The sequence below is a fragment of the Schistocerca piceifrons genome, chromosome 4 (assembly GCF_021461385.2).
Source record: "Schistocerca piceifrons isolate TAMUIC-IGC-003096 chromosome 4, iqSchPice1.1, whole genome shotgun sequence".
Taxonomy (NCBI): Eukaryota; Metazoa; Arthropoda; class Insecta; order Orthoptera; family Acrididae; genus Schistocerca; species Schistocerca piceifrons.
The window spans coordinates 262,369,834-262,382,528 of NC_060141.1; the positions used below are offsets into that span (position 1 = coordinate 262,369,834).

At 43.2% G+C, this 12,695-nt stretch overlaps 1 protein-coding gene across 1 annotated transcript in view; it reads right to left on the minus strand.

Moving 5' to 3' along the window:
- The window catches only part of LOC124795777 (putative serine protease K12H4.7), a 73,055-nt gene extending 61,581 nt beyond the window's left edge, over positions 1–11,474 (minus strand). Inside the window, exon 1 of the mRNA XM_047259861.1 lies at positions 11,409–11,474. Within this exon, the coding sequence (XP_047115817.1) occupies positions 11,409–11,474 (66 nt within the window). The remainder of the gene's footprint in view (positions 1–11,408) is intronic.
- Between the last annotated feature and the right edge of the window lie 1,221 nt (positions 11,475–12,695).

Consider the following 12,695-nt stretch of genomic DNA (forward strand, 5'->3'; position numbering starts at 1 on the left):
CATCGCTGCGTGAGTTTTACTAAGGCATTTAAGTTGTTGAATATATCCTCTAGTTCATCAGCATCTTTTAAAGACCTTCAGTAAATGCAGTATATGACGATACCAATTAAAAGTGCATGAGAGGTGAGTGCAGTACTTCACCATCTGGGTAGAAAAATACTATCAACTGACAGTCAGATAACTGTGTTACCAGATAAAGCTCCAGTATTTCGAGTCATTCTTCTGTTAACTACGGCTTTTATGGTACAAAAGGAGTTCAATAGTGCCGTGTAGTCCGCAGCTCGTGGTCGTGCGGTAGCGTTCTCGCTTCCCGCGCCCGGGTTCCCGGGTTCGATTCCCGGCGGGGTCAGGGATTTTCTCTGCCTCTTGATGACTGGGTGTTGTGTGACGTCCTTAGGTTAGTTAGGTTTAAGTAGTTCTAAGTTCTAGGGGACTGATGACCATAGATGTTAAGTCCCATAGTGCTCAGAGCTATTTGAAGTGCCGTGTAAACTACTGAAAATATTTTGCACCACAGTCAAAACTTGAATAGTTTTTTTTTCTGAATTCTCTTCCTAAATACTCTTTTCACCATAGGGAATTACTTGCACAGCCACCCGTTTGATGGTCGTTCTAAGTAAACAGCATTGTCAGTGCATTTCTGTACTGCACGCTATGTCTCCAGGACTGGACAGTGTGTACACAGTTCACTGCATCAACATGCCCTGAGAAGCTGTTACCAACTTACCGTAGGTGCCGTGGCACTTTACAGCAAGAACGATTGTAAGGCATGGGATGTTTACTGTCGGTTCGGTGCACTTAATAGTGCCATCATTCAAACATTCAACAGACGTGGTGAGGAGCAAAACAATGCAAGATCCGTTATTTTCAAATTATGTACGGTAGGAACACCAATTATTGTACCTGTGATCTAGAGGTACCGTCCTTGACTAGTAGTCAAAACGCCCTTGTTTCCCAGTTCTAACCTTGTCACTGATTAAATTTTGACTAAAAGTCACCTGCAATGACGGCCAAAGACTTCGAACGTAAGAAGTGACTCATTCTGCCAACCGCGTTGTCAAAGATTGTGGAGGAGCAGAGAGACGTTTAAGGCGGTCTCTTGCTCTTAGGGTGGGAAACTGCCCATAAAAGGCGGAAGAATCAACAATGACCAACGGCATGAGGATGCAGAAGACAATGGAAACCTTGCAATAAAGGCATATAATATCTAACCATAGGGCATGCGGCCGTAATTTAAAAAAAATCTCTTGATGATCTCTCCATTGGTAAAAAGATTCTGGACTAGTACCCCATTCGGATGTCCAGGAGGAGTTGACAAGGAGGAGTTGACTATGAGAAAAAGTTGAATAACCAACGAAGGATGACGTTCTACAAGTCAGGGGATGGATTATTAGAAGCTTTAACATGGTAGGAAAGCTATAAAATGTGGAAAGGGGAGTTCTAAGGCTCATTCTAAATATGATGGCAGGGAGGGGCGGGGGTGGGGGTGGGTGGGTGGGGGGTGGAAGGTAGTTCAGCGAACTGAAATGGAACGAAGACGAGAATTTCTGGTCATACGGGAATAGGGTAATATCAACAGCAGCACAAAACCGCATAAAGGAAGTAGGATTTGTCATGAATAGGATGGTTGGAGAGAGAGGGAGAGAGAGAGAGAGAGAGAGAGAGAGACTTACGGTGAACAGTTCAGTGGTAGCATCATTCTCATCAGAACTGACAGCAAACCAACACCGACAACAATAGTTGAGGTATACATTCCGACGTCGCAAATAGAAGCTAAGGAGATAATGTATGGAAGGACATGAAACGGCTAATTCTGTACGTAAAAAGCGCTATGAAAATCGAATAATCATGGGGGACTAGAATGCGGCTTCAGGGGAAGGTGCAGAAGAAAAGGTTACGGGAGAACATGCGCTTGGTAGTAAAATTGAGAGAGGAGAAAGAGTAATTGAGTTCTGCAATGAATTTAAGCTAGTAATAACGAATAAACGTTTCAAGAATCACAATAGGAGGGAAAGGCAATGAAAAGGACGAGAGATAGGGAAATAGTTCAGTTAGATTACATCATGGTCACGCAGAGATTCCGAATCAGATGCTGCACTAGAAGGCGTACTCAGGAGCAGATACAGATCCATATTACAATTTAGAAATGAAGAAGAGTCAGTGCGCAAAGAAACTTGATATATAGGTATTAAGGAATGAAGAGACATGCTTGAAGTTCTCTGAGGCTATCGATAGTGTGATATTGACTAGTTCAGTAAGCAATTCACTCGAAGAGGAATCGACAGCCCTAAAGATCAATCAGACAAGCTGGAAAGAAAAACATAGGTACATGGAATGCAGCTGTGAGGAAAAAAAAGGTAACAGAAGAAATACTTCGGCTGATCTATGAAAGGAGGAGGCACAAAAATGTTCAGAGAAATTCAGGAATGTAGGAATACAAGTCACATAGGAATGGAATAAATGGGAAGTGAAGGTGAGGTAAGGTGAAAAGGCTGCATTAAAATTGTGAAGAAATCGAAAAAGAACTGACTCGGAAGGACTGTCGAGCACATAGAAAAGTCAAAACGACCTTCGCTGAAATTAAAAGCAAGGGCGATAACATTGAAATGCAAAGAGAAATCGACTGTTAAACGCAGAGAAGAGAGTGGATAGGTGGAAAGAGTGCACTGACGGCGTCTATGATTCGGGAGTCGATAGGGAAGTATTAGATAGGGAAGTATTAGAATCAGAAGTCAACAATTTTGGATGAATTAAGATCAAACATGGCAGAAGGGACTGATGGATTCCATCAGAATTTCTAAAATCATTGTAGGAGGTGGTAACAAAATGGCTGTTCGCGATGATGTGTAGAATGTATAGGGCTGGCGATATATCAGACTTCCGGAAAACATCATCCGCACAATTTTGAAGATAGTAAGAGCCGACAAGTGAGTGAATTATCGCACAATCAACTTAACAGCTCGTGCGATGAAGTTTGATGATAAGAATATTATTCACAGGAGCGGGAAAGAAGATTGAGGATCTGTTAGCTTACAATGTTTGGTTTTAGGAAAGATAAAGGCACCACAGAGGCAGTTCAAATTTGCTGGTGTTAATGGAAGCACGACGGAAGGAAGATTTAGATATGTTCATAGAATTTGTCGAGCTCGAAAAAGCGTTCGACAGCTTAAAATAGTGCACGATGTTCAAATTCTGAGATAAATAGGGTTAAGCTATATGGAAAGAAGGGTGATGTACAACATGTACAAAATCCAAGAGTGAATAATAAGAATGGAAGACCAAGAACGAAGTGCTCTGATTAGAAAGGGTGCAGTCCATCGCCCTTGCTGATGAATCTATACTTTCGAAGAAACGGTGACGGAAATAAAAGAAAGGTTTAAGAATGGGGTTAAAAGTGGCAGTGAATAGATATCAATGACAAGATTCGCTGATAATATTTCTATCCTAGGTGAAACTGAAGAATAATTACTGAATCTGTCGAATGGAATAAAGTGAAATGACTACAGAATATGGATTGAAACTAAATCGAAACCCGAAAGTAATGAGAAGTAGCAGAAATGAGAATTCCGAGTGACTTAACATCACAACTGGTGATCACAAAGCAGACAGAGTTAAGGAATAATCCTGCCTAGGCAGCAAAATAACCCATGTCGAAAGGAGCAAGGAGGAAATCAAAAGCAGATGGCAATGACAAGAAACGCTTTCCTAGTCAAGAGAAATCTACCATCAGGTTACCTTCCATTCAGAAGGCTGTTGCACGCAGTGAATGTTATATTGACTTGTAGATAATAGGTTTCAGCTAATAGATTTCAGCCATCAGTCGTCCTTTTTAAATTTTATTGACAGATCTAAATTTCAGGTAGAAACTAGCCATTCTCAATGCTAAGAATACAAGAGATACATAGTTAGTTGATATCATAAAAAAGTTGCCATTAATGGCTTAACTCATCTGGTTTGTCATTTCTGATCACTGCATGTAATGCCTGTTTGTCGGGCTTCGTCCACAGCTCATTGAATACTACTGTTTGGGGAAGGCGGGGTGTATGGAGAACACATCGGTTGGTTACATGGCGCCATCTATGTGAACTACATATAAACCTCAAGGGAAGTGAACCACTTCAAATTTAATTACTTAAAATGAAACATAAGTAAAATTCTTACATTGTCATCCGACTTATTTCATATTCATCATCAAGTAATAAAATTTCCATGTTCACTCCTTGTGAATCCATTATTATTGTTAAAACATTTAAATTACGTCAGGTAGGTAAAACTTTTTAAAACCTTTTTTTTGGGGCCAGCACTGTGTTGTACAGGTACAAGAAACTCAGGATAAAGCTGGCGGTCACCATCCAGCTTATAGCATTTAGCAAAATGTGCATTTCTAAAAAGCTCACGACGAGGTATGTACAGCCACAGTTCAATAACAAGAATACAAACAGTCGAATGGCACGATGTAGGAGGAAATGTGAAGTAGTTATAATGAAAAGTGAGATCAGGGCTCTGTTTGTGAAAAAACAAGTGATCTGTGACAGTTTATATCGATTACATTTTGAACTCGCTTGTGTACTTTCACCTTTAATTTTCTATTCAGTGCTACATAGTCAAGATCCAAGAATGACAGCGATGGAGCAACAGGGTACAGAATGTAACGTATCGGCAGACTTTCAGTTCACAGACTGACACTTTTTAACAGACTGCCTTTATTTTGATTAATGTTTTTTTCACATTCTTGTTATTTCACAATAACTTACTTTTAATATAGTAAGTCACATTCTTTCATTTCTGTTCCCTTGAATCTAAGCGCAGATAAGATCGCCGACGAGCAAGTGGTTCAAAACGCGTTCCAAGTCATTTATTACGAGATGATATTGCAGTATCCTTGGCTTAATCAGACAACACATTTCCTTTAACTTGTGAGTTTGCTGTGTGTCTCAGATGCGTATTTCCTATATCTACATCTACGTCCATACTCCGCAAGCCACCTGACGGTGTGTGAAGGAGGGTACCTTGAGTACCTCTATCGGTTCTCCCTTCTATTCCAGTCTCGTATTGTTCGTGGAAAGAAGGATTGTCGGTATGCTTCTGCGTGGGCTCTAATCTCTCTGATTTTAACCTCATGGTCTCTTCGCGAGATATACGTAGGAGGGAGCAATATACTGCTTGACTGTTCGGTGAAGGTATGTTCTCGAAACTTTAACAAAAGCCCGTACCGAGCTACTGAGCGTCTCTTCTGCAGAGTCTTCCACTGGAGTTTATCTATCATCTCCGTAACGCTTTCGCGATTACTAAATGATCCTGTAACGAAGAGCGCTGCTCTCCGTTGGATCTTCTCTATCTCTTCTCTCAACCCTATCTGGTACGGATCACACACTGCTGAGCAGTATTGAAGCAGTGGGCGAACAAGCGTGCTGTAACATACTTCCTTTGCTTTCGGATTTCATTTCCTTAGGATTCTTTCAATGAATCTCAGTCTAGCATCTGCTTTACCGACGATCAACTTTATATGATTATTCCATTTTAAATCACTCCTAATGCGTACTCCCAGATAATTTATGGAATTAACTGCTTCCAGTTGTTGACCTGCTATTTTGTAGCTAAATGATAAGGGATCTATCTTTCTATGTATTCGCAGCACATTATGTATATGCCTAAGATATATTATTTCTTCTGAAAAGAACAATTTCCTTGTGACCTGTTAGTTTTTTTCAAAAGACGGTAGAAATTCGCCTGTAAATTCCACGTAATTAGGTTTACAGTTAGGTTTAACAGCCTACACCGATTACAGCTGATACTGCTGTAACTGAATTAGATAGACCCACGTCACTTCGCACAACAGATTCGTAGCTCCTACGAGGTCATGAAGACAGATTTGCTGTGGAACTCACTCATCAATTGTTATGGATTGAATACTCTCAGAAACTTGCTTACTGGTAGAACAGGGTACAACGTTATTAACGAGGCGCATCATCAGAATCGGAAGTGGCGTGTAACGCTCCTCACGATGTATGACAGAACCGGTAATGTCCACAATGTGCAGCACTAACATAACAGGCTGCCTTTTTACTTGTGTGACCCAGTTTGCAGGTGACACAGTCGTATACGCGGTGGTCAAGTCACTAGAAATGAAACTAGAGGTAACATACAGAAAGACTGATAGATGGTGACCGCTTGACGCGAATACTGGCGCCTGACCGTCTATGTACATAAATGTAACAACAAATTTTAAACTGGATGGCACTCAAAATGGCCACAGTAGCTATCGATTTGGCATAAGGATATAGAATTCCTGTCTAACACACACTTCCAGTCACGTAACTGTTAGACCAGACGTTCCCGATCTCGCAATTCTCTAACTAGATATTTAGAACCAATATCTAAAAAGTATCAACGACTCTTCTGTTACCCGTCAAAAAGCTCACATGTTTAGCAGTCCGTACTACAATTACCGAGATAATCTTAGCCGTCTTTGCCGTTACGTTGATATCGTAAAATTTTGTGCTTTTCAAATGAATATTACTTGCCACATTCTCACTGCGTAATATTCTGTTGTGTAACATTTTTTCACAAATCCGTCATTGGAAGATGCCAATGAATGTTGGTGTACTTTAGTTCAATGATGAGAGAAATAAAGCTGAGGACAAGACAAGTGATGGGGTTTATCAGTAAGCTTTTAGCGCCTTGTGAGCATTTAGCACCTCATGACACACTTGGTTCGTGTTCGAAGAAATGTCTTCCATGCAAAGGAAGTAATGAAACATTTTTTCTCATTTGTCAGGAAGTGAGCATTAAGTGGGGGCGTTGCAAACTACCGCTACTCTCAAAAATACGTTAACTAAAATAGTTTATTGTAACTGAATGAGTTACTGAAAAATTAAAACAGAATATGTTAGTAAAATTCTACTTACCATTAGGTTTGTAACTAGTCTCACCTTACGGTTCTCGTCGCCAGAACATATATATATAGTCAAAAGGCTTATCAGAAAATCTTGAAGAACTATAAGATATCATTTATATCGACCCATTCAGCTGAAGGACAGTCGTTATCTCAAAAGTGGCGCTATTTATTCGTTCATTAACCAAGATTATGAAAGTTCAGAGGCAAAGGTATACATCGCCTCCATCCTCCCATCACAACCTACTGCATGCAAATATGGCATAGTGCTTCAGATATTCTTTGCTTAGTCCAAGTTAGATGTAATGGGAATTTGTGAACTGCGGTGACAGAAAGAACAGGACTTCTGGTCGGGTCAGTAGAAGATTATCAACACGACGTCAAACAGCAGTATTGCAGGAGAGGGCCTAATATTAAATAAGGAAATAGTAGTGCAGGTGAGCTAATATGATCAGCATACCGAACGCATTATCGTCGCCAAGGCAAACACACAGCCAATATCCAACGAAAAAGGAAGGCGGCTGGTAAAATTTGGCACAGAGCGTAATTTAATCATCGCTAATATTGTTTAAGGATCGTGAAAGGAAGTTGTGTACGTGAAAGAGACCTGGTGACACAGGAAGGTTTCAGATTGAATATATAATGATAGGACGAAGATTTCAAAGCAAAAATTTAAATTGTGAGACACTTCCAAAGGCAGGTGTGTAGTCTTACCACAACTGGTTTGCTATAAACTTCAGATGAAAACTGAAGAAATTGCAAAAGTGTAGGAAATTAACGAGATCAGGCCTGGACGAATTGAAGTAACCCGATGATTCTGAGATTTTCGGAGGTAGCATTGGGCATCAAATGATTAAACCATGGAAAAGGATTACAACAGAAGACGATTTGTTATCCTTAAGAGATTGGATAAGGAAGGCGGAATAGGATCACACTGGTAAAAAGACAAGGCCCAGTGAAAATCTCTTGATAATGCGGAAGATACCGAATTTAGCTGACGAAACGAGAAAAATCAAGCTTACAAAAGTATATAGTAGCCTAAAAAGCAAAACAGAAAGTTTAATGTGGCTAAGCGGGAATGGGTACAGAACAGATGCAAAGATGTAGAAGGATCCATAACTAAAGGGAAGATAGACACCACATATAGGAATTTGAGAGAGCTCTTTTGAGAAAAAAGAAACAGCTAAATGAATGTCAAAAGCTCAGACAAGCCAGTACTAAGTAAATAAGAGAAAACTGAAAGGTAGAAGATACCTATAGGGAGTCTATGAAAGGGAACCAGACTTGTGGACAATATCATAGAAAGTGGAGAGGACGTATGTGAAGATGAGGTGGCGAAATGACACCCCGTGATCGTGTGATGTTAATCACTTACATGTGTTAGCTAGACAAATGTGTGCCCGAAATTTCATTACTCTAATTTTTGTTTGGTGCTGCGACTTTTCTTCCGTCAGTATACATTATGATCTGTGTATTAATTCCGAATTGTGGTGAATAAACACTGCAGATAATCACTGCAGATATTTTATTACGTGAGGGCTTTGTAACCTTTCTATTTATATTTGATATAATATGATGTTCTAGTTTTATTTACTTATTCGTTCTTATGGACTGTTACTGGCAATCAATGGCAGGTCTAATAATACACTACTGGCCATTAAAATTGCTACACCAAGAAGAAATACAGATGATAAACGGGTATTCATTAGACAAATATATTAGAACTGACATTTGATTACATTTTCACGCAGTTTGGGTGCATAGATCCTGAGAAATCAGTACCCAGAACGACCACCTCTGGTCGTAATAACGGCCTTGATACGCCTGGGCATTGAGTCAAACAGATCTTGGATGGCGTGCACAGGTACTGCTGCCCATGCAGCTTCAACACGATACCACAGTTCATCAAGTGTAGTGACTGGCGTATTGTGACGAGCCAGTTGCTCGGCCACCATTGACCAGACTTTTTCAATTGGTGAGAGATCTGGTGAATGTGCTGGCCAGGGCAGCAGTCGAACATTTTCTGTATCCAGAAACGCCCATACAGGACCTGCAACATGCGGTCGTGCATTATCCTGCTAAAATAAAGTGTTTCGCAGGGATGGAATGAGGGGTAGAGCCACGGGTCGTAACACATCTGAAATGTAACGTCCACTGTTCAAAGTGCCGTCAATGCGAACAAGAGGTGACCGACACCTGTAACCAATGGAAACCCATAATATCACGCAGTGTGATACGCCAGTATGGCGATGACGAATACACGCTTCCAATGTGCGTTCACCGCGATGTCGCCAAACACGGATGCGACCATCATGACGCTGTAAACAGAACCTGGATTCATCCGAAAAAATGACGTTTTGCCATTCGTGCGCCCAGGTTCGTCACTGAGTACACCATCGCAGGCGCTCCTGTCTGTGATGCAGCGTCAAGGGTAACCGCAGCCATGGTCTCCGAGCTGATAGTCCATGCTGCTGCAAACGTCGTCGAACTGTTCGTGCAGATGGTTGTTGTCTTGCAAACGTCCCCATCTGTTGGCTCAGGGATCGAGACGTGACTGCACGATCCGTTACAGCCATGCGGAAAAGATGACTGTCATCTCGACTGCTAGTGATGCGAGGCCGTTGGGATCCAGCACGGCGTACCGTATTACCCTCCTGAATTCACCGATTCCGTATTCTGCTAACAGTCATTGGATCTCGACCAACGCGAGCAGCAATGTCGCGATACGATAAATCGCAATCGCGATAGGCTACAATCCGACGTTTATCAAAGTCGGAAACGTGCTGGTACGCATTTCTCCTCCTTACACGAGGCATCTTAACAACGTTCCACCTGGCAACGCCGGTCAACTGCTGTTAGTGTACGAGAAATCGATTGGAAACTTTCCTCATGTCAGCACGTTGTAGGTGTCGCCACCGGCGCCAGCCTTGTGTGAATGCTCTGAAAAGCTAATCATTTGCATATCACAGCATCTACACACCTGGAAATGGAAAAAAGAACACATTGACACCGGTGTGTCAGACCCACCATACTTGCTCCGGACACTGCGAGAGGGCTGTACAAGCAATGATCACACGCACGGCACAGCGGACACACCAGGAACCGCGGTGTTGGCCGTCAAATGGCGCTAGCTGCGCAGCATTTGTGCACCGCCGCCGTCAGTGTCAGCCAGTTTGCCGTGGCATACGGAGCTCCATCGCAGTCTTTAACACTGGTAGCATGCCGCGACAGCGTGGACGTGAACCGTATGTGCAGTTGACGGACTTTGAGCGAGGGCGTATAGTGGGCATGCGGGAGGCCGGGTGGACGTACCGCCGAATTGCTCAACACGTGGGGCGTGAGGTCTCCACAGTACATCGATGTTGTCGCCAGTGGTCGGCGGAAGGTGCACGTGCCCGTCGACCTGGGACCGGACCGCAGCCACGCACGGATGCACGCCAAGACCGTAGGATCCTACGCAGTGCCGTAGGGGACCGCACCGCCACTTCCCAGCAAATTAGGGACACTGTTGCTCCTGGGGTATCGGCGAGGACCATTCGCAACCGTCTCCATGAAGCTGGGCTACGGTCCCGCACACCATTAGGCCGTCTTCCGCCCACGCCCCAACATCGTGCAGCCCGCCTCCAGTGGTGTCGCGACAGGCGTGAATGGAGGGACGAATGGAGACGTGTCGTCTTCAGCGATGAGAGTCGCTTCTGCCTTGGTGCCAATGATGGTCGTATGCGTGTTTGGCGCCGTGCAGGTGAGCGCCACAATCAGGACTGCATACGACCGAGGCACACAGGGCCAACACCCGGCATCATGGTGTGGGGAGCAATCTCCTACACTGGCCGTACACCACTGGTGATCGTCGAGGGGACACTGAATAGTGCACGGTACATCCAAACCGTCATCGAACCCATCGTTCTACCATTCCTAGACCGGCAAGGGAACTTGCTGTTCCAACAGGACAATGCACGTCCGCATGTATCCCGTGCCACCCAACGTGCTCTAGAAGGTGTAAGTCAACTACCCTGGCCAGCAAGATCTCCGGATCTGTCCCCCATTGAGCATGTTTGGGACTGGATGAAGCGTCGTCTCACGCGGTCTGCACGTCCAGCACGAACGCTGGTCCAACTGAGGCGCCAAGTGGAAATGGCATGGCAAGCTGTTCCACAGGACTACATCCAGCATCTCTACGATCGTCTCCATGGGAGAATAGCAGCCTGCATTGCTGGGAATGTGGATATACACTGTACTAGTGCCGACATTGTGCGTGCTCTGTTGCCTGTGTCTATGTGCCTGTGGTTCTGTCAGTGTGATCATGTGATGTATCTGACCCCAGGAATGTGTCAATAAAGTTTCCCCTTCCTGGGACAATGAATTCACGGTGTTCTTATTTCAATTTCCGGGAGTGTACTTCCTGTCGGTTAAATTTCGCGTCTGTAGCACGTCATCTTCATCGTGCAGCAATTTTAATGGCCAGTAGTGTATATGGTTGTAGAAAGAACAAGTAAAGTATATCACCCATTACCAACAGTGGGCTATAGAGGAGCAATTTTAGAGATGCCTGTGTTCGTAGTACTACAGTATGGGCCATGGTGCCGTTTAACAATGGAAAAAGTAGTGCTAGAACGACTCAATTAATGTCTGAATAGTGAGAGAATCATACTGCAAAATGAAGTTGTGCATCCATGTCAGGTAAAAATATACGATTTAGAATTTCGTTGTGAAATGCTTTTGTGATACCTTCTGGCGTATTATGTTTTATGGGGTGCTGAATGATTACTGAAAAAATGAAATAATATTTTGTATCCTAAATGCCAGTGTTCTTATCTTAGAACCCTCTACATATACATCCATAACCTGAATTCCTGATTCATCACTTAAAGTTGCTTCTAGAAACTTTCTAAGTACAGGGTTACATAAGTTCCAGTTTCGAAACATAGTACAAAGAGAACCACAGCCAAGAATGTCGTCAAATTTGATCAGCATGTTATTGACGCATGTGGAAAAGTCATGGAACAAAAAAATCCACCAGATGGCGCTGTATGTGTCAGAATATGCACACCAGACAGTGCTCGGCTGTTCAGCAGTTTGCGTCTGAGACACCCTACCTGTCTGTCTCCGTGAATGATCGCGCTTTGCTGCTAAAGGTCTTTCACAGGAAGATGACTCTGCGACAGGAGTCCTGCAGAAGTTCCGCACACTCAAGGGTATGAAAAAAGGCATTGATCCTATGCCTGCTAAGGCCCCGGAGAAAATTATTACAAAATTCGAAGAGACAGATTCTTTTGCAGTGCAATGTGGCAGAGGGAGGAAAGCAGTTGTGCCGATGTCTGTCGAAGACGTGACCGCAGCACTGCAGAAGGAGTCGAGAAGTGGTGCCTAAACATGCACTGCATGAGGAACTTCCCGTATGTTGGACATGCCTGCGAGCACGGTGCATAAAATTATATGAAACATCTTGCGTTGCTATCAATACAAAATCACCAATGTTCAGGGGTTGCTTCCTGTTGACCTGCCAGCAATACAAACGTTCTTTCTGGAATTGCTTTCTGGCATGAAAGTGGACAATTAATGCCCATGGAACATTCTATGGACAGACGAAGTCCATTTGTATCTCCGCGGACAGGTCGATACACAGAATTTCAGAATATGGGCAACGGAAAATCTGCACCAACAAAAGGCGCTACTGCTTCATTCTTCAAAGGTGACAGTGTGGTACGGGTTGATGGCATGCTTTATAGTAGGGCCGTATTTTCTCGAGGACATTTATACTGCGGGCCTTGTTACGTGTACCGTCACTGGTAAACGCTAT